Genomic DNA, 25,029 nt, shown 5'->3' with positions numbered 1-25,029 from the left:
AAACGCTGGCAGTAGAGGAGCTATGGGAAGGAAGAGGAGAATCTGAGGTACTCAGCCTGTGCTGAGACAACGTGACTTGTGCTAAAACAGAGAGAAAAGGAGAAATACGAGGAAAACACCTTCAGGACCTCATCTGCCATAGCACTGGGAAGGAGCCAAGAAGGAAAGGCAGAAACAGCAGAATCACGAATGTTGACTGGTGAAAGAAGGAAACAACTGGTAAAGGGTTTCAGAGAAGAACATGAAGTCCTTTTCTGAACTCTGATCAGGAGGGGCAACGACACTAAGCGAGAGTGTGCCTGTGTGCACGTCTGCACGCACACCTGCAAATGTGCACAAGCATCTGTGTGAGCACGTGTGCCTGTCTGCACATGCATGTGTCTGCCTTCTGGTGCACACGTGCACGCCTCTGTCTGTGCATGTTCGTGTCTGCATGTGTACGCGGAATGGCATCAGATGGAACAGACAGCAAGGCAGCTCTGTTTGGAGAGGTAACGCATTGACCCTAGTCTTTAGGGCACCCTTGACCGGTAGCTCAAGTTTGTGCTTCCTGCTGTAATGAAGAGAAGGAAGCAATCAAACAGCAGACCAGTAGGGAGCTGTTTGCAAACAAGTTCCGCATCACAACCCTGTCTTTGCTACCACAGTATATGCTTAACTCCTGGTTTCGCTCAGCCTCCCCAGAATTAATTACTTTGCTTTTTCCGCCCTCTGGAATTAGACTTTTTTTTTTTTTAATCTCACTGTCTTTTTTGCTGGAAGACTTTAGGATCTCAGCTGTGGACTGAGTATTTCTAGCTAATTCATTAAAAGGAAGTGAGCTCTACAACTTGAGTTAAATGGAAAAGGAATCAGCTGAAGAAGCAGTTGGAAGAAAGGCCAGCAGGAAGTTGACGGGAGAACCACAACACAGACCAGTACCGAGAAAGCAGACGCGGGAGGCGATCTGACAGAGGGCATCTGCCTGCTTAGTTCTGCTTTCTCCATTCTTCCTGCACTCAAACGCAGTCAGGCACTGCATTACCCAATGTCTCTGGTCACAGAAAGCATACGGGTGCTCATCAGTTAGCAGGCAGCCAGAAATCGGCTGGAAAACCTACAGCACACCTCCAAGAGACCCGCAGCATTAGCGATATGCAGGTACCAATCCGTGGGCAGACCTGACAGCCGCGAGGCCGATCACTGCAAGATGCCTGACCCCACAGGCCACTGTGGTCTGCTGTGACACTTTCCCGTGCTGAAACTTGGAACGCCCCCTCTGGCTCAGCACCTGGTGTCACCGAGTGCCATGCATCATTGCACTGTAGCAGCATGCCCCAAGATCGCTAGTAGGTCAAGCAATCCTGCATGCACAGCAAGTGCCAGGGCATGCGGAAAGACCTACTTGTTCCAGTGACTCTTGGAGTTCTTGTAGAGCGCTGGAAACATGATCGGGAGAATTTTGGCTGCGTTATCGCTGATCAGGCTCATGATATATTCGTTGTTCCAATAGTACAGCGCTCGCTCTGCCACCTGCAGTGGGAGAGAAACCCATCCTTGGAGAGGCTCCTTCCAGTTACACCTGTGGTGCACGTGGAAACTGTGCAGTGCTGTGACCAGAGCTTGCCACCGCTCAGCTGAGGAGCAAATGCTTCCCCACAGCACAGGCAGCAGGGCTGACCTTGGCCACCTTCTACATGGCCATTTATTCCCTCTGCCTAGAGTTATCACCCTTAGCTTTTGCCAGACACTTCTCACTTTCCTGGGGAAAAACCTCATGACTAAGCAAGCCTAACATCATCCTGATGGCTCCATCACCCTTTACACAACACTTGAGCACAGCAATGTCATCCTCTCCGGGTCCTAGCACAGGTTAATTCCAAGCCTCCATTTCCTCAGACTGCACTCCCTAAGGCTCCATTTCTACCATTCCTCCCTGGCCTTCTCCACAACACAGTCTCTCTGGATTTTCAAGCATGATTCAGATACCAGGCCCACAATTCATTCCCAGATCTAAAAGGGTGAAAATACGGAAAATCTTGGGGCAGCCACCGTGCTCTGTCAATTCAAACAAGTCTAGCAAGTTTCTATATAGCGATAGATTCAATCACAATTCTTCATATTTAACCACAAATCTCAGCAATGCAGTCCCCAGGCTGGGGGGTAAATTTCTGCGTTTAGTGCTAGCTTGAGGATGACAAACACCTAGGAAGAGAGGCATCCAGTCTGTTTGATATTTCAGCTGACAGAGAACTCGCTACATCCCCTTAACTTATCATTTTACCTGAGTAAAGAAAGTGAAACTCATCTCATGTCACTTACCTAGCTTTGGCTTCTACCTATTAGATCTTGTTAGGCCTTTGTCTGCTAGATTAACACACAATCCACTTGGAGAAAACTCTCCCACCATGGTGTGCAGACCTACCAAGAAGTCAATTCCTATTTGTGTTCTCAGGCAAGCTACAGACACCAAAACTGCTTAGTCTTACTGTATGGAACACCTCCGAGGTTTATTCCCCTAGACTGTGAGGCGTTTGCACCTTGTCCAGGTTCTTCAGTCTTACTTTGCAAAGAGCTGACAGCAGAAGAGGCCTGCTATGACGTACAGGATGCCTCTCCTCCATCCTTTGCCCTTTTCCTTTCAAGCTCCCTCCTTCCTTACTGCTGCAACTTCCATGCACAAAGCTCCTGTTGGTCCTTTGGTTCCCATCCACCACACGTGTAATCCACAGCCAGCTGGCTTCCACCAAGCTCCCCAAGCCCTTCCCAGAGTCAATCCTTTTCAGGGAACAGTGATCTTCTACGCACACACAACCTAGGCTGACCTCATTTTTGTACCTCACACCTGCCTTTGTACCTCACTGTATAAGAAGAGGGACTGAAGCTGAAGCCAGCCTGCCTCACCGAGCAGTCGCACCCACCCTGGGGAGGGCTCTGCCACCATCCAACACCCCACCCAGAGCCGGGTGAGTCACGTGTTTCATCAGCAAGCCGTGCATCTTCCTCCTGCACACTATGGCAAACTAAAACACTTGGCGAAGAAGAGCTGTTAGGAGCTACTAGCAGCTCCTACCACCCTGGAGATTTTCAGCCCTAAGACTATCGTCCACTGAGATCGCTTTAGCCTGGCACTGCAGTTAGCTTCCCTTCAGTGGGAAGACTCCAGCACTTCCAGGACACCATCGGCTACACCAGAATAATACAAAGTACCTTCTCCGAAGCTACTTTCATTCCACAGCTTCTTTTTTGTTGGCCTCACCCGAGTCCTGCGGTCAGCTTGGTCCTGCTGTGACAGGGTGACACTGGATGGCTCTCCCCTGTACTGCACCTGCTAGCCAGCTCCAGGCTGCTGCAATAATACATGGTGCTGAACAGCACAGTGCAGCAGGAGGGGGTCCGCTAGTCAGCTTAGTTTTCACTTTGGACGAGATGGCTCTGTGGCTGGGGCGAGGATTCTCACCCCCTCCCAGCACGCGGCACCCCGGTACTCACCCTGGTGACACCTACGTCACCACTAACCCAGAGACGAGCTCAAGAGCTGTGGCGCTACCCTCGCGTGCCAAGTGGGTTACAAGTCAGCGCCCTACCCACTCCCCGAGCCGGGACCCACCTGGAAGTGTGGGCTGGAGACACACTTGGCCAACTGCCTGAACAAGGGCTCCATAACTTTCACAAACTCAGACGGCTCAATCACGTCCAGGATCTCTTCCAGCTCGTTTAAAAACATCACCTCCTTGGGACTGTGCGTTTTCGGCCAGAACTTCAGCAAGCCCACAATCACCTGAGCGGGGAGGGTACGGACACAGCGTCAGAAGTTAACATCAGATGCGAAATGAGATTTTAAAGGTCTGGTCACAACAGCAGAGGAGAGGAAATAACAGAAATAACAAGACTTTCCCAGAGAGCCAAGGAGGGTTACCAGGGAAGAAGGCAAAGTACAAACTCTGCCAAGTTGCACGCATTGCCCAGGGCATTGCCCAGGATGCTAAAATTACGTACTACTCTTTCCCCAAGCACAGTTTAACAATGAAGGCTCAAGACAGAGCGGGCTGGGGCTGCCAGATGGTGCAGAGAAACAAGGGAGGATCAACTCGTAGAGTCAGAAATGCTGCGGAGAGGGCGATTAAGGAATCATTATCCAATACGTTGCAGAGCTTGAACGTTAGGAAGCACCCAATAAATAATGCAATGGTCAGGTTCAGGAAGTACCATTACACACAAAGGTAACTGGATTACAGAGCTCATTCGTGGAAGACTTTGTGGAGTCCAATCATGCTCCAGAAGGGAATAGGTAAGTTCACGGAGGCTAAACCTAATGATGATGATTAAATATGACAATGCAGATGTAACTTCTGGGGGAGGAAACTGTTGCTTACAAGACAGTGGAAGGAAATACTAGGAGAAGAGCTATATTCCACTTGATTTATTTATTAATTCTGCTTCCTCCCCTACCCATCTGCTTCTAGGCACTGTCAAAGACAGGATCCAAGATCCTGCAGACCTTCACTCTGGGGGAGCCATTGGTGTGGCATTTACAGAAACGCTGACTCCGTGCTCTAACTCTACAGCCACTAGATTCAGACGACTGTTGGTAAGAGCTACTCTTTCAAACCGTGTACTTCAGCAACCCGATTCTGAGCATCTGAGAGGAATTTCAGTGGGCAAAGCAACAGCAAGGTTTGAGCATTCCGTTTCCACCACCTCAAGGCTCAAGAAGCCAGCAGCTGGATATCCTCGCTGTTTTCCATTACTCAGGTCTGCCACGCAGGCTTGAGTTAGCTCCAGTGACTCAGACAAATTTCTCCTACAGCTAAGGTGGTACGAGGTGTGTCGAGTCTGCGTGCACTCCTCCTGAGCACATCTGATGCCTTGCTCACCTGGCAGTCAGTCAGGCTGCTGTAATGCAGGAGCTCCCATGCCAAGCCTTGCTGAGCAAGCTTCTGGGAGGCACACTCTAAGCGAGTGTGGGCCTAGGAAGATCTGGCCTCCTTCCAGCACTGGTGGCAACGTCTCCTGGTGCAGCCAGAGCCTCGCTGGTGCACAACCCCTCTAATTTTCCAAAACTTCAATAACCCCCGGTAATACCAGTAGTCTATTCAAAACCTTCACAAGCAGGATGCTTCATCGACAGGGCTGTGATACTGCCTTGGTCTGTCTGGTCAGGACCCAACGCAGCAGCCCGCTGAAGGTAAGGAAATCGGGTCGTTCCACTGCTTTCCACAAACACCCAACCAGACCTGGGCATCTAGTCCAGGGACCACCAACTCAGGAAGCAGCGATGAGCTATGGAGCTCTACTACTTGTGTAAGCTGCAGAACAGATCCTGGAAATATTGACAGACTTTCTATTTCTCTTTTATCCCTCACTCTACAGCGAGAGCTTTGGCAGGAGGCTGCTGGGCTGGATTTCAGCCACAGGAAGTACTCAGCACGATCAGGAAGCCACCTTACACAATTTGTTTGAGAGGAGGCTTTCGGGAACACAGGAAATGGAGGTCCTACATTTAAGAGAAAAGCGAGGAGGTCTGCTTCAGCACTGCTGGTGTCAGAGCTGCAGAGCCAGAAAGCTGACAACAGCTGACCAGCTTCCACCGAGTACCATCAGGCTCACCACAAACACACACTTTTCAGCCAAAGAACAGAACGACCTCAACTAGTGCTACTCATTAAAATGCTCACACTTTCTGGTGCTCCCTGCTACAGTGGCACAAGCACGCGTTCTTTGGCCATCTGCTGTTTTGAGGTTGTGAAGCTCAGCTCTCTCGAAGACATTTCCTGGCCTCCAGTAGGTGGAGAAACATTTGTCTCCTGCTTGCACCCGCTGCCAAGCCAGCATATAGCCTGGCTAACGCTGCAGGCCCGTGTAGCCAGTAACTGGAAGATGGGAGGGCTCCACATTTTAGAACTTGATGTTTCAACAGCACTCCGTCCAGGAGGCATATGTCTCTACACTGAGACTTAACACCGTGGAGTTAGCATACGGATGCTAGAGCAGGAAGAATATTTTCATCAAGAAACAGTGGCTTGCCTAGGTAGATCTTTGGGTCCCAGGTTCACGACCTCATCCTCATGGTTCCTTGGCCAGCTCTGGCAGTCTGGAGTGAACTTGTACTATTTCAAGGCCCCTGTGGTCTCATGCTGGTTCCATTAGACTTAAGACAGAAATGTGCTTTGTCTCTGCAGAATCCATCACAAGCTGAAAGCCCTGCTCTGAAAGGACACTGTATAATTTTCTTTCTGCTGCACCAAGACCTGAAGCACAAAAGCAAACTACAGCCCACCGTCCTGAAGCTTTCAGGGAAGAATGCAAAAGGCTTGCACATGAGCAGCACTGCCCCTTCTGCCCACAGGGTGCCAGGCAAGTACAGTAAACAATCTAGATGCCTCTCAGCCCTCTTCAGCCCTTTTTCACTCTTGCCGGATTGTAAGGAAGCTGTGAAACTTTCTGGGACTTGACTGACATGCAGAGGTTAAGCAAGGTTACTCACCGGCTCTGTCAAGCTGCTGTCTTTCTCCAAGAACTGTACAACACAGTACGCCAACTGCAGGAGGAAACACAGCAAGATTAGAGCATCCTCAAATGTACTGGAGATTAAAACGCTGCCACCGCCACCCACAACTGGAAGTCACGTTAGGCCCTCCACCGCGCGTGTGACAAGCAGACAGCTGCAGCTCCAAAGGACTCCAGTTCTTCTGATGGCAATCGGGGGCTCACGGAGACCAAGCAGACAGGACCTGAGCTCAGGACATTTGTGCAGCGCAGAGGATACAACGTGAGCCATCTAGAGCCATCTGCAGCTAATACACTCAAATGCAAGCACAGCCACACACATGGGAGGGAGCAAACTCAACTATCGGCAAGCCCTACCCGCATAAAAACGAGGCTGTGAAAATAGACAGCACTGTTCTGTATCCATTTTTCACTTTCTAGCCCGAGTCCCAATCTTCTCCACTTTTCTCTTCTCTTATTACTTATAAATGACAAGAAATTAATCTCTATACCAGCCTAGCAGCCCAGCACACTGATTTCTCCGCATATCTCAGCAATGACTAAGAGATGACACACCACAGATGACTGAAGCTCAGAATTTTACCTCTCTGGTTTCAGCAGGGCACCAGTATTTCATGAACTTCCAGCACAGAAAGGCAAAGCAGGCCAGAGCATTCACTCAGCAGGTAATGACAGGATATCCTCCCGTCAGCCAGTGGCAAAAAGCACACACACACACACACACAGCCCCAGACACTACAAGGCTGGGACAAATCACCACAATTAAAGGTTAGCGCAGAGCCCCATACATCTTACACCAAGAAGTCTGTGTGATATAGTAACGCAGCCTGCTGAATATCTACAAGAAAGCCCGAATGAACACTTTTGCAAGAATCTGCCCTGGGAACTTGAAGCACTTCTCACCTGTGGGTGGTAGACGCTGAGAGACTTCACCTTGTGCAGTGGTAACAAGACCCTGATGAGGAACATCTTGTGCTCTTCCTTCAGCGGCAAAGCAAACCCATTGATTATGCTGAGAAGAAACAGAAGTCTATTTAATGTCTTCGCCCAGTGGATATACATTATCTCCCACTTCAAAAGAATCCGTGAGATGGCGTAGCTCTCTCTCATTAGTAACTTGGGAAAGCACCAACCAGCAGAAGTGCAGTTGCTGGGGCCCAACCCTGCAAACCCCGCTCAGTAAGAGCATGTCTCCTCAGATGGCGTGGTGGGGAAAGGCCTCTGAAGGAGCCTGGGCTCTGCTCTGCCCGGGCCCAGGAGTCTTCACACACAGTTTAACAGAACATCTGTGGAAGTCCAGCACAGAGGCAGCCCAGTCCTCAAGGCCTGACTTCACACAACAGTCCAACAGCAACAAAAGAGAGGGCTGCTGCTGCTGAAGGGCTGTTGAAGCTACGGAGAAGGCTGCTCAAGGCTGCAAGAAGCTATTTGGCTTCAGCAGGCGGTAAGAGTAAAGTGGGACTGGTCTCAAACACAAGAGAAACGCAGACAAATGTGGGGAGGAGAAGGCTATCGCCACGTTTATCAGAAGGCTGGAGAGTGATTTCATTGTGTGCTTCACCAGACTGAGACCCTCTGAAAGAGAGTGGCTCCTGCAAGAACAACTGGAAGAAGGCACTACCAGCTCACGCAGCACAGTGGGCTAGGATATCTCACCCAAAGTGGGCCCTCTGGGACTTCCAAAAATGCCCTTACCTTCCCAGGATCTCCAGCAGCTCTGCAATCCCATTGTGATGCTCTGTTTCATAGATGAACCTAAAGAGAAGAGAAGAACGACAGGTCATTGCCGAGTGCTGGACCCAGTCTGATTAGCAAAAGGAAGGACAAACAACGGAGATGAGGATTTTCCTAGCAAACAGCAGAACTCCAAGACAGCAGGGCAAGGCGGAAGAGTTTGAGGCAAATATTCCATTCACAGCTCCCAGATCAGCATGACCTCAGAGAAGCCAATGCTCACCACTCCCAGCATTTGCTACGTATGCTGAAGGCAGGGCTACCAAATCGTCACGGCAGAGCTGAATGCTATCCACACCTCAGCAGCATGACATAACTGAGCCACCTGGCTAATCAAAGTCTGGATCACAGATGGGAGTCCCATTCTAGTGTCCAGAATTTATCTCACTGGCTTGTACCACCCATTCAGCAAGCCAGTGGCACTACGAAACATCTCACCTGTAAAATATATTGTTGATCTGCCGCCTCACGTACGCTCGCAGCCCCAGGAACTTCCCATAGATCCTGTGCAGAATAGTCTTTAGGAAGTCTCGTTCTCTGGGGTCTTCGCTGTCAAAGAGATCCAGCAGCTGTGGGGACACAAATTCGGTCAGTGTCTGCATACCGCCTGTTGGGACAACGCTACAAACAACACTGGGCAGTGCTGCTGCTCAGCGCCAAGTGGCTCTTCCTTCAGCACCCTTATCACAGCAGCTGCTGCCCTGAAACACGCAGCCTCCTATCCACCAGCTGTTACCAGCAGCACCTCTTCCATCTCTTAAAGCATGGCAATGGCCTCCACACTCTCCGAAGCTGCGTGTTGTTCCTGGGCTTCCCCTGCAAGGCCCCCACTGCCCCGCTCCTCCTGTACAATGACGATGACTTCCAGGGACCACAGCTCACGCACCTTCTTGCCCTGCTCAGAGAATTCGGGCTGCTCTTTCAAGATAAGACATGGGAAGAAAGAAAACCCACATCATCTGGCACCTCCTGACAAAGACGGACTATTTGCGTAACCCCTTGGCCAAAGCCTGCTGCATGTCCTTCCTAAAGGTGCTGCACAGTGGCAGGGGCTACGATTACTTACAGACAGTACAAATTTCTGGTCGATGTATTTCTTCGCTACATTTGGTTGAAAGTCAGGTGACTCCAGGAACCGCAGGAAGAACTCGTACACCAGCTGGGGGAGGAGAAAGAGAGAGCACTTAGAAATCCCCCCTCATCCCCTCACCAGCGTTTACTTCATGTTTTAAATCTTTTCATTCTCCTTAAGGATTTGGGGGAAAGCTGAGAGGCCCGAACGGGGGCACAGAAGACAGAGGAATATGTGTTTCCCCACCCATTGGCACCAGTTCAGCTGCCCTCACTACAATGGGCAGTGGCACGTTAACTGTCCCAATCTGCATGAGATCTCCTCACCACAGCTCCCACCAAAGACAACAGCCACCTACTCAGATGAAGACACTGCGCTCGGGAAACCCTTTTCCTACCTCCAGCCACTGCCTGTACAGAGACCAGAAACCTCCAGAAGAGATGGCAACGGCTTAGATTTCCTTGGAAGCTTTTGAGAGACACCACGGAAGCACAGAAAAGCAAAGACATGAAATGACCCCAGGAAAACACATCGTGCCCTCTGACTCATGGGGACAGGCTCCAGGTTGGCTTGACCCTGCTAAACGATGTGAGATTCGCGTTGTGTCCCCCTTGGGGGAAAAAGGCCAGCTTGCTTTGAGAAGGCCGCCAGCACTGAAACAATAACTTCTAGTTCTGTCCTAGATGGGCAAGACTATCTGAGGGCTGCCCCTGCCTAAAATGCTTCTGAGGAACCTCTACGCCAGACTAGAGCACTGTATCATAACGCACCGGTGCCAAGGAAAGCCGTTCCCATCAACACTCCCAACCCTACATCAACCGCAGCAGTGAGAAGCGATTAACCACTGCTGCAGAACTGCGCCTTATTTCCTGCCTATTTTTTCGCTTCATCCTGCAGTGACTGGCTCTTGTTCTGCCTTTGTCACCTTGACAGCGTGTCTCCATGCAGGCACCCGGGGAGATCCTCATAAGCTCACTTCCTGACTTGCACTTCTCAGCTCTGTTAAACCGTGGTTTCTCTTGCCTTCGTATCCCTTTTCAAGTATGTTGTCTTAAAGACTGTTTCCCAGGACACACAGCTTACTGAAAAGACCCTTGGCCCCCCCTTCCCTCTTCGTCCCCTCCAGTTCCCTGTCCTTTTCTGGTCACGTCTGCTCCCAGTTAATGCAACTGGATGACATCCAGCACACAGGTGATGTGTTAGCAGGTGCCAGCACAGGTTTTGCTTTGGCAACAGGCACTCTTCTTCCTCCACACGCCTCCTAGGGAGCACGGCAAGGAGAAGAGCACCAAAGCAGACAAGGGTGCTACCCCTAATTCTGCTGAAGCCCAGAGGACGAGGGCTCTTGAGCCTTTGTGAGGGAAATTAACGCTGCGGGGATTTGCTTCTTACGTAGGCAATACAGCACAACTCCCTCTACTCCCAGCGAAGCGTTCACTTCCAGCCCACCTCAGTGCCACACGGGACGACGACCATCTGCGGGTGGACGTTGCACAGATCCAGCAGCCTGTTTCCAGGATGGCCCTGCACTGCCTCTGCCCCGCGCGTGGCAGGCCTTGCCCTTCCCTCTCCCAGCACACAGCAACCCTCGCTTGCTGGGGCAGGCAGCAAGGTGGCACGGACTCTCGAGTTCCCAGAGATAAGTTGACCAGTCCTATATCCTGCTCCTCCTCACCTGAAGGTGCGGCCAGGCAGCCTCTAACGTAGGCTCATCTTCCTCGGGGTCAAACTCCGCGCCTGTGGGATTGGATGATGGCGGGAGTGTCCGGAAGAGGTTCACTGAAAACTGAGGGGAGCAAAAAGGCGTATGAATGACAGCCCTGCGCTTCACGGTGGTCCTCCCAGCAGCGAAGCCCTAAGTGCAGAGGGATTTGCCATAGCTGAGCCCACAAACAGCTCCCCTTCTAAAGGCTGCAGGGTTACAGACTGCACGTGAACTCCACAAGTGTGGTCTGTGCCAGGGACAAAAGCTTCCAGCTCTCTCTGCAAGGGAGGGGTAAGACTGGGGTCACGCTGCTCTCTGACAAACCCATGTTTCTCCCTCCCCGCTCCCAAAAGCGCATGCTTCTGAGCAGTCCCCATTCCTCTGGGGCACGAGCACATGCTGGCCTCATGCCCCACCATGATAACAGCTTCAGGGTAGATGGCCTCGGTGACGACGTCACGGTTGTGCGTGATGTATTCTACCATCTCGTTGAGTCCCGCTCGCTTCACCTCCTTGAACTTCAAGTCACTGAGGGGGTCAGAGATGAAGTCGAAAAGCACACAGCACTGCCGCAGCTTCTGGATGAAAAGCTCTTCGCGTTCGTGCGGAGGAGCATCTGGAAGAGAAAGCAAGGATGCCTGTCCTTGGAGGCGGGCAGAGCATCTACCTGGTGTCGGCACGGTTCAGTCCTGCCCTGCGTTCCTTCCCTAGTCACAGCCCCCCTTGAGCTGGTGGGGCAAGAGGGAGGCGCGGGGTTATCCCTGCTACGGAGATGAGACAGGGGGAGGTGGAAGGAGGCCCCTGGAGCACCGATCCATCAAGTGATTTCAAACCTGGTAGGGGGTTCTGATCTGATAAGCATCGATCCCTTCCCAGTGCAAACTACACTGGAGAACAAACTCACCGAACTGGCTCCCATCATAGACAACACCCACGCGCTGCACCCCGCGGTCACACAGGGAGCTGGGCAGAGCACACGGGAGGCTCGTCGTCTTCCCAGGGAGCAGCCCGAAGGAGGGGGGCCAAGATGGCAGAGGCCCCGTACTAATGGCCTTCTCCTTTTGGTATTTTGCCACTGGAAACTGCGCCGCCAGGGCCAGCCAGGCAAACGTACATCTCACTTGCAGAAGGACTGCTGAGCTGCAAGGCACTGCCCTTGCTGAAAAGGCTCGACCCGTCTCTGTGAACAACGTCAGCAACGGGCCCGGCTGAGTGACTGCTGAAAACGCTTTCTCCTTGCACTTAAGACATCTTTAATTGCCCCATTATGGAGACTAACTGCTAATACTGTGTAATTGCCCTAATGCAGACAAGTTCAATAGCGCTATCAGAGTTTGCAATGGAAACATAAGGAGGAGGAGGAGGAGAACTGGTCCTCTCCCAGGAGCACACGGCTGTAGGGACCACGAGCAGCCTGCACCAAGGTCTCTGCACTTTGCCACCTTCCTGCACAATCTGCAGAAGAATCTGAAGCAACCTCAAGTAACCTTGAGCACCAGGGCTTCAATCAGCTCAAACGGGAAGGTAACTACGCTCACACTGAGCATCCTCCTTTTCTTTTAGGCTCTCCATCAATTCCCAGCCTGCTGCCACGTCAAGCATCTTTCCCAGAGCCATCCCTGCAGCACAGCTGGCAGGAGGCTAGCAGGACACTGCCAGGGGCCCTTTGGAAAGAGCCCTTACACCACAGCGTTCTGCCTGGAGGAAGCGCAGCTCATCAGGCAGGTCACCCTTGCCCCACAGCTTCTGTACCTTTGAGGGCCGGGAGCTTTTGCAGTTCCCGGTTTTTGCTCAGATTGAAGCGAGAAGAGCTGTGCCGACGCTCCTTCTTCACAATCTGGGGTCCCCCCGAGTACTTGATCTTGTTCAGCTGGGTCGGTGGGGGAGCACTGTTACTGGGACGCTTATTTGAAGTTGTCTGCTGCTGCTGCTGCTGCGGCTGCTGCTGCGGCTGCTGGGCCTGATGAGAAAAAAAGAGGAGAACAACTCATGAGCTTTTACCTACGAGCCTCAGAAGCAATCAGATGTAATCAGCATTTTCTTGGCCTGAAGAAATCGGGAACATTTTGCACTGTTGCACTTGAATTTCAGCACATCTCTCCTGCTTCTGCAAGGCTCCAGACCGCTCGGTTGCATTTGCAGCACACCTGCGAAGCGGGCATCAGTTTTACTCACCTCTGCGAGGTAGCACGAAGGCATCAGAGCCTCCTGGTACACGTGGTGCTAGAGATATGGAAAGCAAAGCCACGTCTTGCCACGAGCTGCTAGGGGTTACTGACATGAACTCTTTGCCTGCACTCTCCCCCAGCAGATGTTCTCTCCGCTTCATGCTTGTCGAACAGCACTTGCAGAGGCATTTTCTCGTTTTCAGTGGGTCACCACAAACTCAAGCCAGCGTTTTCTCAGCTCAGCTCTGTTCTGGCTGAAGCTCTGCTGGTTCCAGTCCCACCTGGGCCCTAGTGGCTTACTACCTGATCCTGTAACACCACACTGACCTACCTCGTGGGAAACGCGTGGAAAAGGGCGACATCCCGACACAGCACCCAGCCTGCTCCGGCCTTGCCGCATGGGCCCAGCACGGCTCCCGTCCCCCGGCTCAGCCAACTCCTCCCAGCTGGCGCACGAAGCCAAGGAGCTGCAGGGTGAAGCGGGTCAGGACCCCGCAGGGATAGTGCAACGGATGGGGAGGAGAGGTGGGCGAAACCCTTGCACGTCAGTCCCTTCTTCCCCCACAAGCTCCCAGCACAGCAGCACAAACACACACCTCCCCGGGACGCCAACTGGTAGGATTTTGGGGGAGAAGCACCAGCAGCGCAGCAGCTTGTCCAGGCTCTCCTCCAAACAAGGTACAGCCAGTATTTTCCTGCGAGGAGCAGTCTAGCTGCAGCTTACCCAAGAGAGGAACAGCCCTTACCCAAACTGAGCCCTGACGCTTTCCAAAGAGGCGCAGCATGGCACCGCTGCGCAAGAACAAGTGAACACACCCACGGCACGCGGGTAGACAGCAAGGGAGGAACAGGGAACGTTGCTGCGAGGGGACACTGCTCTGCGTAAGTGCCAAGAGTCCACAGGAAGAGCAGGGGCAAACAGGGAACACCAAGTATTTTGTCAAGCCACTGCTTCGAACCAGAAATAAGAAATGCTTTGGTCTGGCTGTGCTCAAAAGAAATCTCAAACGGTTCTGCTTCAAACTCGAACCCAAACCAAGGTGGGGGGAGACAACAGGATTTGAACTCCCTGCAGTTGAGACTTGATCCGATTCCTTGCATGGAGCAGCGCTGTCCGGTGAAGAGAGGAGGGAGCAAGACGAGCCTTGTGATGAACACAGCTCCATCTGCCAGAGAAAGCAGGCCCGGACTACAAATTGGGGGCAGCTAATCCTGACCAGCGGTCTCCCCTCAGCAGCCAAACCAGCAGCTAAGCCGGGCTGAAACCTTGCTGGAACCCTCCCGGGAGCGAAGCACATCCCTCACCCTGACCGTGTGGGTAGCAGGGCAGCCTGAGCCGCGCAGACGCTGTCCTGGCAGCTTAGGGGAGGCGATTCCTCCGCTCCGGACCGCTCTTCTCCTTCCGCGGGGAAGCAGGGCAGAATCTGAACGCCGAGCCACCACGGGGGGCAAGACGATACAGAGGGAAACAAAAGGTGTGTCAGCAGCCCGACAGGTAACGCCGAGGGAAGCGGGGCACATGGGCTCTCCTAGAAGCCATGTGGGGCTGACAGGACATGCCTGCGCGTTCCCCACCCACTCAGAAATGCCCCAGGCAAATGTTCCCAGCACGGTACACGCACCGCATGCTCACAGGTTACAGCCGCGCTCCCTTCACGGGGGGGGGTCTGCAGGAGTCCTCGCCACTAGCTTCTACGGTCCTCGACAGCCGTCACCAGAAGCGAAACACGGCTTCAGATTTAACTGCTGGGCGTTCAGGAAGCAGACACACCGACACGGAAATCACCTAACCAAGTTTCCCAGAGAGAATCTGATGATGGGGAAGGTTGGATACGCTCTGCGCCTACGCTGCAGTGCTCAGGGGGGTTAGGAAGGATCGATTCTCCCTGGGCTTCCTGTGGCAGGCCCGCCGTCCTTCTGCCTTCAGTACCTCCCCGCTTGGTCACATGAATCAGGAGGGAAGAGGCTCGTTTCAAGTTCCCTAGCATAGCCTCCATCCTTGAGATCACCGCAGACTGCAAGGACTGAAAGCTTTTCCCCTGAACAGCCTCGCCAACCGTTCCCCTGAGGTGGACACCAGCTCCCTGCCCCAGGCGCACCTCCACCTGCTCGGGCTCGGCCTCGCTCCGGGCACCACCACGGCAAGCCCTGCTGCTCGCCTGCCGAAGCGACCGGCACAAAGCCGCCCGCCCGAGCGTGGTGCAGCAGCCCCACCTTTCCCTCTGCGGAGGAGCCAACAGGATGGGCCGGCCCCAGTCGCAACCGGGTTTGAGCTCCCCCAGGCGCAGGCTCCCCGGCTCCTTGGCATTTCCTCCCTGCTGGTTCCCACCGCCTCTCCTCCTCCTCCTCCTCCTCGCCGGGAACTTGTCGGTGCAAGTCGACGAGCCCCAGGCCCTGGGCCTCCTGCTCGGTGCCGTTTCTCCTCGCACCGGGCTCCCGGAGCCGCTCCTTCCCCAGCCACGCCGAGCCCAGTGGCAGCCCCGCTCTGCTCTCCTGCCCATCCATGACCTCACCTCTGCAGGCACTCCCACTGCAGCTGGGCGCATCGCTGCCGCTCCGAAAGCCCTTCTGCCTCACTGGTCCCCGGAGCATCCCCCGCTCGCTAAGCTCCTCAGCCCAGATCTGCTCTCGGCTCCTCCTCCTCAGATGACTCTTCCCTTCCCATCCCTCAAGTCAGTACCTGCTCCCTTTGTCTGTCGTTACCCGGCTTCCCCATTAAAATCGAGCTCTCTGCCTCCGAAGCAACATCAGCACGCTGTAACGCCCGTCTCTGAATAATGAACTCCAGGCACTGCAGCGGCGAGCCCCGTGGAGACAGCTGCAGAACACGTAACGCGGCAGCGCGGTGAAGACGAGCACCCTCTCCCAGAGCTGCGGATCTCACCCGCGAGGCTCCGAGCTGCCCTTGAGGCTGCACAACAACTCCTCTTCCCTCTTTGCTGCTGCTGCTAATCCCTGCTCCCACTTCCAGGTCATTAACTCTCCTCCCCACCCAGCTGCCTCTCCCAGTCTTTCTGGCCAGGAGGAGTAACTCTTTCTCATCCTCTCACCCAATGCCGCCTTGGTCTCTGACATTATTTCTTTTTTTCCTCCCTAAATAGCCACAGAGAAATCCTCTCCATTCATACCTTCGTCACGTTCCAGAGGGAACGAACCACCCAAACCTTTTATTTCCCGCTCCCGCGTTTTCCTCCATAGCCCCCGTCTCTGCCAGAGCAAACGGCCCCTCCAAAGGCAGGGGCTGGCCAAGCTACGCTGGCTCCTCACCCTGGAGAGCTTCACCGAGGAGGGCACCTAAAAGAGCACCGCGCTGCCCTCGTAGGGAACTCAGACGCTTCTGTGCCTGCTTTTGAGCACATCTGCCCTTCCAGATCAGCTCCACTGAAGACTCCTTCGCTGCAGGGAACAAAACAGTTTGCTTACAGGTTTCCTGCCCGCTTCGTCCCCCTCCGCAAAGACCCCCACCAGGAGGTCCTAGACTGCTGCACTTGCTCGGATCTGCGAAACCAGAGCTGCTCCTCGCAGAGCTTTACTCATTCCACCAGCTGGACAACTTGCCTGCAAAACAAGTCACAGCTTTCCGGATAAATTAGGGCTGAGAGCCCTTCCCCGCTCCTTGGAGCGCAGCGTGAGGGAGGAAAGCAGACACTGGAAGAGGACCGCCCAAATACTGTTCTGCTCCAAGCCCATCAGACATCTCTTGAGACCCGAGGAAAGATGACAATTCCCTTTGGTGCACGCAGCTTTCACCTTCAGAAAAGCAACCAGACAACCATAACTCCACGGAAGAATTCAGAGGGTACAAGAGTCCCACAGCGGCAGCAGAGGCATCGACCCCACCACGCGATACCGCTCCGGGCGTTTCACGAGGAAAAACCCCCTTCTGCTTCCAGCAGGAGGAAGGAGCCTCCATCCCAGCACACGGATCAAATTCCTTACAGTCCCCCAACGTGAAAGTCAAAAATACCTTTCTGTGCCTCCTGAAGAGCAGGAAAATCGCATTCAAACTGGTATACATTTCTTCTGGTCAAGCAAAGAGCTCTCTTCCATTCTGCAGCAAGGCAGTCTGGAGGCAGGAAAGCACCGAGAGAGAACGACTTCACTGCAAACTCAACAGGGAAATGGAGACGAGACCTGTGGCAGTGGCACATTGCAGAGGTGTCTCCTTTCTGCTCTCTGTTCCTATGATCAAAGGAGACCCAGCTTTCCATCTTAAAGAAGGGCTGGATTTTGTTTGGGGTATGAGGAAGTGGCTGGGTATGTTTTGTGGGAGGGAAGGTTAGACACAACACCTCTAAGTTTCTCCTGCGCCTAGGAACAACCAGACATTACGTGCCATTTCAGGTCACGGAAGGGAGCTCGTAGCCTGAGCTATTCTCCCTTTCTGACTGCAGCGCTCATTACCAGGAAAGCAACGCCGAAGCTGGAGCTCCATCACTGCCTCAGAAGTCAGCAGCCAGCTGTTTGCACCTCTACGCACAAAACACAAAGGCCAAGATGAGGATGGGATATAGAAAAAGGATCTACAAAACTGCCGCCTGCTCCAAGGCAAACAAACTCAGCTGATTCCCTGCTGGCTACACGGCAGGCTGGCCACGAGCAGGGCTTGAACCTTGAAGTGGAGCGGCTGTAACAGGTCTGCAACACAGCTCTGTGCTTTGGAAGAGACTCTAAAATAACCGTATTTTGACCATGATGTTCCCACTGAACTACAGATTCCCTCCTAGTCTTCCTTAGCCTTACATCTCCTACCTGAGATCCTCCAGATCCTAAGTGCAACGTGCTCCAGACAAGACCTGAGCACACAGGCTTCTACGGACAGAGAAGTGGCACAACTTGTTCGCCGAACTGCAGTATTAAAATAAATAAAATACCCACATACACACACGCATCCTTCCCTGAACATGTGTACAATGCTCTTCCCAGCCAAGTCTCAAAATCTGCAGTCACGCTGTTTGAGTGCTGCTCAGACTCAGGTCTACCAGAAAAGCTGCAGTTTACCCAAGTTTTTGCTAGTTCTAGCCCCGCTTATCATCTTATCACGTCCTGCTGAGGCCATCCTAACACAGCTAGCCTGGCAACATCCAAACTGAGAGCGAAAGAGGCTCTGCATAGCTGGGAATAGACTGCGCCTTTTTGTGAGTAATGCTGCGTTCAGCAATGAGGCTGTAATACCGAAAGAGAATTATTTCATCTCTAGCACTTCACCCCTATTCTTTGAGGTGTCCTAGCAATTATTCCGTAGTCTCACTCCCCCAGAAAATGCCTCAGAAGAACAAGTTCTTTTTCTACAGCTCCTCACTACTCTCCCACTCTGACACAAGGTGACAACAGGGCTTATTGCGCTTCGCTCTGACAGGAGCAAGGAAGCTGCTCCAGTCTGTCAGCCTTCCTCCTCCTTGGGAGCTGTGGCTCCTCTCCCTCCGCAGCCAACTTGACCACGCTCCGCCGGCGGCGCTCGCCATCAGCTTTGTGCCAACTCTCTTCTCGCAGGGCTGCGGGGCACGAGACTCGCCCCGTCCCCTCCTCAGCTGCCGTCACTCCCTTTGGGCCGAATTTCACAGGGAATTAACTTCACCTAAACTTTAGGCTTTGGCGGCTCCTGATCTGGTTTTGTAAGGCGGCGGGGAGGTGGGCTAGCTGGCAGGGCAGCTGGAGGCACCCCCAACCGAGAGACGCCGCTCTCCCTCGAGGATGCGCAGGGGCGCAGCGCTGGAAGCCTGGCGGAAGCCTTACCTCCTCCGAATTCTCTGCCCCGCCATCCTTCCCGCTGCCGCCGCCGGCCTTCGGGGCGCTTTTGGCTGACTTCGGAGACTCCTGGAGGGGCGACAAGAAATAAATGGAGGGGGGGGGTCAGATTTCACCTTGTGCCCCCCTCCCAGGACCCCCCCAGCTGCTGGGGGGGGCTGGATAAAGGCGGGGGGGGGCAGCAACATCCCCCCCCCACGCTCGCCCCCGCCCCGCGCGCCCCCGCCGCCCTCCTGCACCAGCCGCCCCGCCCGCCGCGCGCGCCCCCGCCCCCTGCCGGCCGCAGCCCCGCGTGCGCGCGCCCCCGCCCAACGGCCGCGCTGAGAGGGGAAAGAGGGCCGCGGCGGGGAACCGGGGGGGGGGAAAGGAAGGGGCCGAGGGCAACGGGAGGGTCCCCGGCGGCGGGGGCGGGGTTGGGGCGGAGTGGAGGGGGTGCGGGGAGCCCCCGCCGCCCGTCCCGGCCGCACCTTCTCCTTCTTGAGCTTGTAGGGCATGGTGAGCGCCGGGCCCCTGCCGCTCCGCTCCCGCCGCCGCCGCCGCCTGCGCCCGGGCCCGGCCGCGGCTCCCCGTTCCCATTGGGCCAGCGGCGGGAGCCTGCCTAGCAACTGCTTGCGCCGCCGCCGCGCCGCCGCAGCGCGCGGGGATTTTGTGATTGGTGGACGAGGGGACGGAGGGGAGGGGGGGGAGGGGCTACGGGGGGTGGTGCTGAGGGGATTGGGAGGGGGGGAGCGGGGCGCTGAGGCGGTGCCCCCTGAGGGGAGCCCCGGGGCCGTGAGGCACCGCTGTCGGTACTCGCCCCCAGGTCCCAGTGTGCTGCCTGTGGTCGGCCCCGTCGCTCCCCTCAAGGCGCAGAAGACCCAAATCTCTGGCTTAAGCACGGGAGCTGCTGCTTCATCCTCCTCTCCTCAGGAGGTGGCCGGCTGCCACAGCTTCCTCCTCAGCTTTTCACCTCAGAGCAGCACGCTGTCCCAGGGCATCACAGGGGCTCAGTTAGACGTCAGCTCTTTGGTCAAAACCGTTTTCCTTTGGTGTATCAACGTACCAGATTGAGCCAATGTTGCCTGAGGGTGGACTGGGCTTTAGCTGTCCTCTCCTCTGTGCAATCTTCTTTGGGCACAACAAGGGCAGGGGCAAGGCTTGTGAGACCCCACTTGGAGCACTGCGTTCAGCTCTGGGGCCCTCAACACAAGGATTTAGAGCTTAGTGATACAGTTTAGTGGAGGACTTGTTAGCGTAGGTCAGAGGTTGGACTCGGTGATCTTGGAGGTCTCTTCCAACCTGAATGATTCTGTGAAGGACAAGGACCTGTTGGAGCATGTCCAGAGGAGGGCCGTGGGGATGACCAGAGAGCTGGAGCACCTCTCCTATGAAGAAAGGCTGAGGGAGTTGAGGTTGCCCAACTTGAAGAAGAGAAGGTTCTGGAGAGACCTTACAGTGGTCTTCTAGTATCTAAAGGGGTCCTACAAAAAAGCTAGAGAGGAAGTCTACTGGGGAATGTAGTGACAGGACAATGGGGAACAACTTTAAACTAAAAGAGGGTAAACTTAGATATTAGGAATAAATTCTTCACTATGAGGGTGGTGAGGCACTGGAACAGGTTGCCCAGAAAAGTTGAGTTCCCCATTCCTGGAAGTGTTCAAGGTCAGGTTGGATGGGACTTAGGGCTACCTGGTCTACTAGAAGGTGTCCCTGCTTGGTCAGCCTTCAGCACGTGCTGATGGAGAACGTGCTTGTTCCTCCCCAGGGGCAGGACTTTGCACTTCCATTTGGTGAGCTTCAGGGGGCTTCTCTCTGCCCATGTCACAAGCCTGTCCTGTTGCCTCTGGATGGCAGCACAACCCCCTGGTGTATCAGCCTCTCCTCCCAGTTTTCTAGCGTCTGCTGACCTGCTGAGGTGGCACTCTGACCCATCATCCAGTTCATTTATGAAGAGGGGAAACAGTATTGGCCTCAGATCAACCCTGGAGCTACACCACTATCAGCTGGCTCCAGGTGGGCCTTGTGCACCTAAGCACAACCCTCTGAGCCTGGCCATTGAGCCACTTTTCAGACCACCCCACCGTCTACTCATCTAGCCCATACTTCATTAGTTTGTCTGTGATGCTCTCACTGGAGTGTTGAAAGCCCTTCTCAGGTCAAGAGAAGCAACATTCATTGCTCTCCCCTCACCCACCAAACCAGTCATCTCATTGTAGAAGGCCATCAGGTTGCCTCAGCATTATTTCTCCCTCATAAATCCATGGCAACTACTCCTGATCACCTTGTCTTCCATGCATCTCAAATGCTTTCCAGCATTACTTGCTCCATCACCTTCCCAGGGATCAGGAAAAGGCTGACCAGTTGGTAGTTCCCTGGATCCTCCTTTTTTCCCTTCTTGAAGAGGGCAGTGAGATGAGCTTTCTTCCAGTCCTCAGGAGCTTCTCTTCATCACCATGACCTTACACAGAGCATTGAGAGTGGTTTTGTAAGGGCATCAGCCAGCTCCCTCAGCACTCACGTGTGTGTGCCACCAGGTCCTGTGGACTTGTCTCTGTCCACTTTGTTTCAATGTTCCTTGGCCTGATGCTCTTCTCCCAGCGATGACTCTTCCTTACTCCAGACATTCCCTCCAGCCTCAGGGGCCTGCTATCCCTGAAGCCAGCAAAGGTCAGAAAGTTTCCTTGTGGCTGCTGACCTGGTGCAAAGCCTTCCCTTGCAGCCTACCTCAGTGCCACGTGGGACTACAGCCATCTACAGGCGACTGCTGCACAGAGCAGCCCGCTTGTTTCCAGGATGATGCTGCATTGCCCACAAGCTCCCCGACCCATGGGTGACAGGCCTCGTCTCTCCCCATCCCCACACAGAGCAACCCTCACTTGCTGGGGGAGGCAGCCAGGTGGCAGGGCTGGCAGACTTCAGCACTACGTGCACTCGTCTTCCTGGAGATAAATTTGGCATATCTGTAGCATCTGGAAGAGGTTCACTGAAAACCGAGGTGAGGAACAAGGCGTATGAATGACACACCCGCACCTTGTGATGGTCCACCGGTCAGCTAATCCCTCACAGCAGAGCAGCACATCATAACTTGCTCCAGTAGAGCCCACAAACAGCTTAGCTAGTCCTCAGCAGCCTCTTGCAGGATGTGTATTTTGATCTGCGTGGTTTCAGTGCCACGTATCCTCCATTACTGAAGCAATGAGACTGATGGCTTGCAGCAACACCAGGAGACGTCTGTCCTGTCTTCGAAGTGGCCAAGCCACTTTTACAGCCACCGACATTTGGGCACTTCCAAAATTCATATTGCAGCGTGTGCGACATTTGCAGAAGCAGACAGATATGTTGTTGCAGAGCAAGATACATTTTTTGCTGTAGTAAGAGAGTAGGGTCAACAAAGTTGAGATTTTTTTCAAAGTTGCGTTTTGAGGTGCTTGCTGACTGTTGGCTGGTGCAAGAGGTAAAAAAACTCCAGTTCACTTTAGCTAAGCCTGTGGTATGGATAACTCAGGCTTCAAGCAGATGAACATTTTGTCTGCAGCCTGCTTTGTGTGAGTACGTGAGCTTGTTACTTGGAAACCCGTACTGCGTCCTTGGCCCTACTCTATGTCCCTGAGCATGTCCCTTCACTAGGTGACAGACAGGTGTCTGCTTCGAAGGTCCCACTTTGTGGCACTGAATTTCTCGGAACCACAGACTTACTCCAGAACACAGGGGTTCTGGAGTGCCAGCACTTCTGGGAGATGGGAAGTAGCTCTTTGAACTTAAGCACGGATATTTACAGGCTGTCGGTGTAATTCCAGCTGTGCAAGCTCTGCGCTGCGCAGCAGCCACAGGCACAGGGCACACTCTCAGATGGGACGTGATGCATCAGTGGGGAGTAAAACGAGGCACAGGGGTGTGCCAGAGGTGCTTCAGCAGGAGCACTGGCACTGGCAGGCAAGGTGGTCAGCAAAGAGAAAACTCTGGAGAGAAGCCTTTTGGACATCTTCAAACACACAGATTGAAATATTACCCAAGCAGGCAGGTAAGTAGAAATGATTCCCAGATGGTTTACTTCTTAACTTACAACTTCCCAGGCCTAGCTTGGAGTGGGACAAGGGAAATGCTGAGTTCTCTTGTGCTTCGCTAGGAACCCAGCTGATGAGACTGAGCTTGGCTGTTCCAGGCTGTAGTTCTGTCACCTGGCCAGCAGACTGCCTGCGAGAGCTGGACTGAGATGCGTTTGTGTTTTCCTCTGTCATCTGGATTCTGCAGAACTGTCCCGTGCCCTTGGAAATGCATACTGCACTGCAGAGGAAGGAGCTAAATGTGACCTAGGATCAGCCTATGGCTTTATCAGAGTACCCTGAATGCCTTCTGCGTCTGGAACAAATAACAATACATCTGGGTAGAAGATTCCCATCAATCTTCTCTATTGAAGAGAGCTAAACATGGGGTCAATGTTTTCAAACTCACCAGTTAAACAAACCTAGCTAGACGCATGGGGAAAATTTCCTTGAGTCTATTATATACAGCAATGCCTTCCCCATTATGACAAAGACAAAACACCCGGCAAAGTCACGCTTACAAGTCTGGCAGCGAGGCTGTAAGCAGAGATGACATTGAACTGTACAAATGGTATTTATTCAGCCATACCTGGGGAAAAATATTTTTCCAGAGGTCAGCTGAGCTTTGCATGTGCCTGGACAGAATTCCCTGATGCCTGCTGGCAGTACAGCAATTCCTGAAGTGCCGCTAATGCTCCAGTGATGGAGGTAGTATGTGTGGGGTTGCTTCCAGGCACCTGCAGTGGGAGCCAGCTGTGGTGCTGCAAAGCCCTCACACTGCCCATCAAGCACAAACGTGCACAAGCAACCTAAGCTAAAGCATTTCTGCCTTGATTGATGCTTAAGAAAAGAGCGTAATTTACTTGTAGCATCAGGTTTCCCTCCTTGTCCTCCCAGAGAGGAGCAGCTTGGGGAACAGAAAGCTGTGTGTGTCTGTCCTCCTAGCAGGTCTCTGTAGATTTTGAGAGGTACTGCTGCCTTTCTTGGCAGTGTAGCCTCCTTGTGCTCTGCTTTGAGTCTCTTCTCATTGGCTTTTGCCCCCTTTCAAGCACCTCATCCTCAGCCGTGGCTTTGTCCTTGCCTTTTCTGTTTGCTCTGCTGCTTTGAATAGCCTTGTGCTTTCCAGAGACTTATCCCCCAGTAGTCTTCTCACCAGAATTTTCTCCTGGCTTTTTTTTGTGTTCCTTCAGTGTCTTCTTCTCTGGGTTTTGTCCTTTGTGGAGACCTTTAAGAGCTTCATCCACAGCCAAACACATCTATCATCCCTTCTCTTGCTAATATTACTTATGACCTGTGCTCAGTTGCTGTCCTTTGCTTTCCATCTTCAGGTGCAGCTGCCTGGGAAGAATACAGGGTAGGAAGGAGACTGGCATAGCTGCAGTCCAGCAGGCTGTGTCCTTGCCCTATGGCCTGTATCCACACCTCTTCCAGATCATTCCAGACACACAGAAACCTCACGGAAGGTGTCCTTGCCCATAGGGATAGTTTCTACTAGAGCTCTCCTATAATCTTCGTTTGTGCCCTGAGCTAAGAAATATCAAATTCTTTCTCAACTTTTTCTCTGACTGGATTTTCCTGTTCTTCCTGTACATATTCTCTTTGTAGAACCACATGGAGTTACTGGCTGCTAAGAAATCCTGTGGCAGCACATTCCCCAGGCTGTTTTGCATTGTTCAGATGAAGTATTTGGTGACCGCAGACAGTAAAATTTCACCCTAGCTTGCCTGTAACAGCAGCAGTAGTATGGTTTGTAGGTGACCCTTGCATTGACCACTCCCATCAAGTCCACAGGTTGGGATTAAGAATGGATGCTGTGCATTGATTTCTGTGAGTGGGCAAATTTATGATGCCACATTCATCTCTTACAATAGGCAAGAAGGATAAGTACTGATCCCAAATGGGAGAACCTCTCTCATATTCTATAAATTATGTACTAGCAGTACAGCAGACATTAAACTTAAAAAAAAAAAAAAAAAAAGATGACGTGGTGATTTCTAAATCTTAACAATCTGATATGATGGGAGAGACCAAACAAATGCCTGTTTATACTTGTACCTAGTTAAGGAAGCCTTCAGAAATGCTGAGAATGGC

General features: G+C 53.2%; 1 protein-coding gene across 4 annotated transcripts in view; it reads right to left on the bottom strand.

Moving 5' to 3' along the window:
* Positions 1 to 19,541, bottom strand: part of PPP2R5D (protein phosphatase 2 regulatory subunit B'delta) — a 31,982-nt gene extending 12,441 nt beyond the window's left edge. Inside the window, exons 1-12 of one of the 4 annotated variants that reach the window (XM_083828604.1) lie at positions 19,384 to 19,541; positions 18,905 to 18,985; positions 12,753 to 12,960; positions 11,417 to 11,616; positions 10,971 to 11,081; positions 9,290 to 9,382; positions 8,662 to 8,792; positions 8,185 to 8,244; positions 7,393 to 7,501; positions 6,467 to 6,520; positions 3,590 to 3,760; positions 1,385 to 1,512 (exon numbers count right to left, since the gene is read on the bottom strand). In XM_083828604.1, the coding sequence (XP_083684730.1) occupies positions 1,385 to 1,512; positions 3,590 to 3,760; positions 6,467 to 6,520; positions 7,393 to 7,501; positions 8,185 to 8,244; positions 8,662 to 8,792; positions 9,290 to 9,382; positions 10,971 to 11,081; positions 11,417 to 11,616; positions 12,753 to 12,960; positions 18,905 to 18,985; positions 19,384 to 19,410 (1,373 nt within the window). In that variant the 5' untranslated portion in view covers positions 19,411 to 19,541. Of the gene's footprint in view, positions 1 to 1,384; positions 1,513 to 3,589; positions 3,761 to 6,466; positions 6,521 to 7,392; positions 7,502 to 8,184; positions 8,245 to 8,661; positions 8,793 to 9,289; positions 9,383 to 10,970; positions 11,082 to 11,416; positions 11,617 to 12,752; positions 12,961 to 15,681; positions 15,792 to 15,848; positions 17,247 to 18,904; positions 18,986 to 19,383 lie in introns of those variants that run through there. The other 3 variants (XM_083828606.1, XM_083828605.1, XM_083828607.1) reach the window with 3 other exon arrangements.
* Positions 19,542 to 25,029: the final 5,488 nt, after the last annotated feature.

Source organism: Anser anser (assembly GCF_964211835.1).
Source record: "Anser anser genome assembly, chromosome: 3".
NCBI lineage: Eukaryota > Metazoa > Chordata > Aves > Anseriformes > Anatidae > Anser > Anser anser.
This window is presented reverse-complemented; position numbering and strand designations above follow the sequence as displayed.